General features: G+C 49.8%; 1 protein-coding gene across 5 annotated transcripts in view; it reads left to right on the top strand.

The window, feature by feature from the left end:
• Efcab8 (EF-hand calcium binding domain 8) overlaps nucleotides 1–6,049 on the top strand; it is a 62,917-nt gene that overhangs the window by 10,944 nt on the left and 45,924 nt on the right. For all 5 annotated transcript variants that reach the window (XM_031372354.1, XM_031372353.1, XM_031372356.1 and 2 more), the window contains 2 exons: nucleotides 1,160–1,263; nucleotides 4,999–5,134. In XM_031372354.1, coding sequence (XP_031228214.1) covers nucleotides 1,160–1,263; nucleotides 4,999–5,134 — 240 coding nt within the window. The remainder of the gene's footprint in view (nucleotides 1–1,159; nucleotides 1,264–4,998; nucleotides 5,135–6,049) is intronic.

Here is a 6,049-nt window from a genome sequence, read left to right on the forward strand (position 1 = left end):
AAGCGTTCTATCAGAGTTACATCATAGGCAAGCGTTTTACCAGAGTTACATAACAGGCAAGCGTTCTACCAGAGTTACATAACAGGCAAGTGTTCTATCAGAGTTACATCACAGGCAAGCGTTCTATCAGAGTTACATCATAGGCAAGCGTTCTACCAGAGTTACATCACAGGCAAGCGTTCTACCAGAGTTACATAACAGGCAAGTGTTCTACCAGAGTTACATCATAGGCAAGTGTTCTACCAGAGTTACATAACAGGCAAGCGTTCTATCAGAGTTACATCATTGGCAAGCGTTCTACCAGAGTTACATAACAGGCAAGCATTCTACCAGAGTTACATCATAGGCAAGCGTTCTACCAGAGTTACATCATAGGCAAGCGTTCTACCAGAGTTACATCATAGGCAACTGTTCGACCATTGAGTTACATCATAGGCAAGCGTTCTACCAGAGTTACATCATAGGCAAGCATTCTACCAGAGTTACATCATAGGCAAGCATTCTACCAGAGTTACATCATAGGCAACTGTTCGACCATTGAGTTACATTATCACCTTCCCTCCCTCATTCTCTCCTTTCCTCCCTCCCTCCCTCCCTATCTCATTGTGATGAGATGGCCTCCATGGTGGTCTCCAGCTCTTTGACTCAGGTGATCCTTCTGTCTTAGCCTTCTGAGTAGCTGGGACTAAGATGTGTCACTGTCCCTAGTTCCTGTTTCTTGTCATAGTTTCATATTTGGACCTTGGCCATGTTTTAATGAGGCTAGTCACTGGAGGCCAGAGTTGCAGATATTTGTAGGGTATATGTACCCACATGCTGTAGACCCTTATCTTGGTCACAGGCTTGGACAAATCAGACATGGCGCCTCAGCTGGATTATTCTCTGTGTGAAGCAGAGGTGACCAGGAGTGTTCCATGGGTGGCCAGGTGGTGTGGTTACGGCTGAGGGGAGCTTAGTGTTGCACACCAAGCTCGTCGCAATGAGATTCAAGCATGGGCTGGTTCCTTGACTAGTTTCCAGGTGAGGGCTCAGAGGACAACCTTCAGATCCACTTAGAGGGGGCTGTAGAGGGATAAGGGAAGACAGTGTATGGCAGGCTAGGCAAATGTTCAGACTACCACCAACGCCTTCTTTCCTTTGCTTTGTCTTTCTGAGACAGCAGAAGTATGTGGATTATATGATGCGTGAGTTCCAGGGCAAGGAGGAGATGAGGAAGAGCCAGTACCGCCTGCGCTTCCATCTCCCCATGACCGTCATCCCCCTGTAAGAGCCTTTGCCCTGAAGCTGGGGTGTGATGGAAAAGTGCTGGCACTAAGCCTGCAGGACATCCCCTCCTCAGTGTAGGGGCACCCCCTCCTCAGTGCAGGGGCACCCCCTCCTCAGTGCAGGGGCGCCCCCTCCTCAGTGCAGGGGCACCCCCTCCTCAGTGCAGGGGCGCCCCCTCCTCAGTGCAGGGGCGCCCCCTCCTCAGTGCAGGGGCCACCCTGATGACCCAACCAAGGTCCTGGATTGCCTCTTGTCCCTTCAGCTTGCCATTCACAATCTGTAGGTGGTCATGATGACAAAGGTAGGTGGCTTGTCCCTTTATCACAGACAAGGAGCCAAAGCTCAGAGAGGCTAGCCCGATGGCTTGCCCAGGCTAACAGGCAGATAGAGGTGGGGCTGTTCTTCATGCTTTTCCCCACCGCTTCTGCACACTGCCCCATCTCTCTTGCTTCTCTCTTTGGCCAGTGCTCAGGGAATCTGGCAGTTTCACCCCCAGAGGTACAGATGGCTCACACACGTGCAGCTGGGATTCTCCTGGGAGGAAGCTACTTGTAGACTCCTTGGCCAGGCCTCGAGGGCCTTGTAAAGCCTTGTTGACCCTCAGTAGAGGGTGGTGCTTGGAATCTAATGGCCCTGTCAATCTTGGCTCTGTCTGAGCTGCTACTCTACTTGTGGCCCCTTTATCCATGGTGTCCCCTAGAGCTTGGACCTTGGAGGGCTTCCATAGCCGATGACCCACAAGAGAACATTGAACATTTAATATATTATTTAATAGGGGTCTTACAGTTTTGGGAAACTTCCCAGGGAACTGAAAGTACTAGAAACTATAAACCCCAGTTGCTTGTGTGCTAGGTTTGAGGAAGAGTGGAAAGTTATGGGAAAATTGCTTATTTACTCTTTGAGATGACATGTAGCCCAGGCTGGCCTCCAACTCCACATGTAGGTTGAACTTCTGATCTCCCTACCTCTGATATTTTGAGTGCTTGGATTATAGGTATGTATCACGTGGACTAGCTAAGCACTCCTCCAACTGATCTAAATCCCCAGAGCCTCAGGGAAATCAGGGCTACAGAGAGAGAGGTTAGGTGCAATAGCTGGAGCTGACTTAGCCAGCCCATCCATCCCCGTTCCCCTCTGTGTCCTTGGCCTTTCAGAAGTAAGGTTGTTGCTGAAAGTCGTGGTGCACACCTGTAATTCCAGCATCCTGGTGGTAGAGGCAGGAGGACCTAAAAGTCAGGGTCCCCTCCACTACACGATGAGTTTGAGACCAGCCTGGTATACACGGAGCACCATGTTTCATAAGAGGGAAAGAAAAAAAAGATTGCCCCCACTTGGATCTTACAGCCCAAACCAACTGCCTCTCAAACATCTTCAGCTGACGCTTTGGAATGGCATGTCTCAAGTTTCATCAACTTCTTCCTTTCTATGCTGTGGCCTTGTCTTTCCTGTTGGCATTCCTCCTTCTGATACCCTAAGGACAAGGGGCGATTTGTTGGCTTGCAGTGGCTCTTAACATTCCTAATGCTGTAGCCCTTTAACATACGCAGCCCTTCATGTTGTGGTGGCTCCAACCATAAAATTATTTTTGTTGCTACTTCAGAAGTGTAATTTTGTTACTGTTCTGAGTCCTAATGTAAATATCTGATTGTTTGGCCCCTGAGTGGGTCGAGGACCACAGATTGAGTGAGTGCCGCTGGCTTGGCGCTTGCCCCTCTGCAGGCAGAGCTCTTGAGCTGGGCTGCCTGTTGGAGTCTCTCCTTTTCTGGAACCATCCTGGGTTGGAGCACCAGCAGCCTAGGGCGTGTGGCTGGGGTGTCGGCTCCTGTGGAGCACAGTTTGGTGAGCCACGTTTGTGGTCTGTCAAAGGAGGCTGTAGGTGGCTGTCCTCGGGGAGCCACACCCAGGGCAGGCTACAGGAGAGCAAGGTCTAGAGGTTGTCTTTGCCTTCGGCAGGTAGACTTGGGTTTTAGCAGAGAAGAGGTAGAGTGGAGATCAGAGAAGAGCAGCTTGTTAAAAAAAATCATGGTTGGGAGTTAACTGGGGAGTAGCCAATTAAATATGAATAATGAGAGTTTTTATAACTGTAATTTTGACATGAGTACTTGGGCTTGATGTACCTTCTCCATCACGGGTCTTTCTGTTTCTTCAGATCTCAAGAATGTTTAAAATCTGCAACAACAACCTAAAAAAATATCTCAGGACACTTCTTCCTTATTTGATCTGACTTATTTCTGCAGCTTACAAACCCAGAGGGCTCTCGGATCTGATGGAGAAAGTAGCCAGATGGCCAATGTTTAATTAATTTTACGAGAGGGTGTCTCTTAAAATCCAGCTCTCCATTACTGGATCTGGCTGAGCACATCTCCAACTCACTACTCTCCTTAATCCCCATCACCGTCCAGCAAGGGAGAGGCAGAGTCACCACATGGATGAGGAAACAGATTTCCCTAAAATGCCGTTCCCAGGGCTGTGTTAGTTTTGAGGCTCACTTCTCTAATCCTCAGTCTTTGATCCTGATAGAAAGGTCAGAGTTGAAGTGATAGAGAGAGAGAGCTGAGAGAGAGAGAGCTGAGAGAGAGAGAGAGAGAGAGAGAGAGAGAGAGAGAGAGAGAGAGAGAGAGAGAGAGAGAGAGAGAGAGGGAGAGAGAGAGAGAGAGAGAGAGGGAGAGAGGGAGAGAGAGAGAGCTGAGAGAGAGCTATCTTGTTCAGTACAGGAATAGAAGCTGATGGCAGGAGACAGGGCACCTATAGCTAGACCCTGTGGCCCCGTCCTTTCCTCAGTGGACCTGCAGGGAGAAATGACCTGGAGCTGCATTTCACAGTGACGTAGGTTCTCCCTAAGCCTCAGGTCAGTTATGACATTTTCAAGCCTTGGAAAATGGCCTGGGGGAGGGCTAAAAGTGCTGGGTTTTAGTTCTAGCTATGCTGGGCCTGTGTGAGATGCAGTTCCCTGTAAGTGAGATGATAACCTGCCCTGCCTTGCCCTGATCCAAGAAGGGCAGATGAAAATGGAGGAGTGGGAGCCTTTACAACCAGCTTGCTTTGCTAACATTGGGAGCAGAAAAGAACAGGTAGCATTGAGGCTTGCCGTGAAGGCTGTAGGGTAACAGCCTGCCTAGGAACTGTTTGCTGTGCTCAGTGTCCTGGCCATGAAGAGCTGGGTGTGTAAGGCCTAACATCTCGTTGCCCCTTGGTTTATGCTTACTCTCCTCATTTACCCCAGAGCTGGAGAGCGATGGCTAGAAAGTGTCACATCTCATGTTACTGTCACAAGTTGTACCCTGATGGCCATCTGTGGGCTGTTTCTCCTGTGAAAGAAACTTTGGAGATCTCTCTTCTCCATCTCTGCTCTCCCACCACCATGTGAGGGATCTGGCTGCTAATTTCTCAGGATCAGCTATGGACTCCAGCTCATCTCATATCACAGTTGGTTTGTTTGGTTTTGATGGAACCCAGGGCCTCACATAACTAGGCAAACTACCACTGAGTCACACCTTAGTCTCCATTTGGGGTTTATTTTCTTGTGGTCTTTGTTGATCCAGTTGAAGTTCATCTGGAGAAGGGACAGAGTTCCATGTCCTCTAGAGCCACCTACAGTTTCTTGCTGTGTTTGTGTACACGTGTTCATGTGTAGCTGCCCCCACTGGCCTCTGACCTACCTCTTCCGCGGCTCTCAGTTCATGCAGATATTCCCTTTTTGAATCATATCTGCATGCTTCTCGCCCTCTGCAGGCGCCATGGGAGCGAGGTTGTGAAAGTGGCATATTTAACTCAACGGTTCAAAAAAATAGGGTGTTTCCTGACAGTCACCAAAGATGGGGTCCTGCAGTTCTGGTCTGAGACCTTCTCAATGATGGAATCCTTCCGGGTGAGTAGGACACTCTTGGGGTTGGTGGAGTGCCTCTGCTGCGGCACCCTGAGTGGACTTGTCCTGAGCAGCCAGACCCTGAAGTCACAGGGCTTGGGTCAAGATTGTGACTTAACTCCAGGGGGCCTCACACTTGTCATCTGCTAAGCAGAGTCCAGCCTGGATGCTCATGAGGCGCCCCCAAAACAGTTCATCCAAGGAGTGTGTCCCTGGAGTCCCCATATCAGTGAGTGTTATCCTCCTGCTTTGGTGCCAGGACCCAGCCTTACTCATACTCACACTGTCCCTAAGTCCTGCTGATTGAAACCTTTGTCTGGACCAGGCAGGAAGTCATGGTTATGGTATTTGGGCTCTGGGGTCCAACTCTCAGGGTTAGAATCCCAGCTGTACCACCTACCAGCTGTGGGATCATGGCCAAGATGTTGCTAATTCCTCATCTGCCCAGGGAGTCTTGGAGTAGTAGCCCCTTTCGGGGTTGTGGGGGCACTTAATGGTATGAGACTATGAGATATAGGTCATGCTTGAGTAGGTCGAGCATTCAGTTAGTACAGAGGAATACAGGCCAACATCATCGTGGATTTTCTGCTGTCAGCTCATGGCCTAGTATAGTAAGGAATGGCACATTCAGGAAAATCTGCTCTGCACTTGATGCTGCTAGGCTAGCAGAGGATCCTGAAGCAGATAAGGAAATCCCTGCCCTCGGTGTGTGTGTGTGGGGGGGCCCCCAGCAAGGCTTATGCAGAGCAGAGTCAGTGCTGTGAAAAGTTTCACACCTGAGTAGCCACAGTGCTTATGCTTACACTTGGCAGCAGGGCTAGTCCTTATGGGAGGAGACTAAGGTTTGTGGAGCTTTCATATCTCTCTCTTCCCTCTCTCTCTCTCTTTCCCCCCTCCCTCCCTCTTCCCCTCCCTCCC

The sequence above is a fragment of the Mastomys coucha genome, unplaced genomic scaffold (assembly GCF_008632895.1).
Source record: "Mastomys coucha isolate ucsf_1 unplaced genomic scaffold, UCSF_Mcou_1 pScaffold15, whole genome shotgun sequence".
Lineage (NCBI taxonomy): Eukaryota > Metazoa > Chordata > Mammalia > Rodentia > Muridae > Mastomys > Mastomys coucha.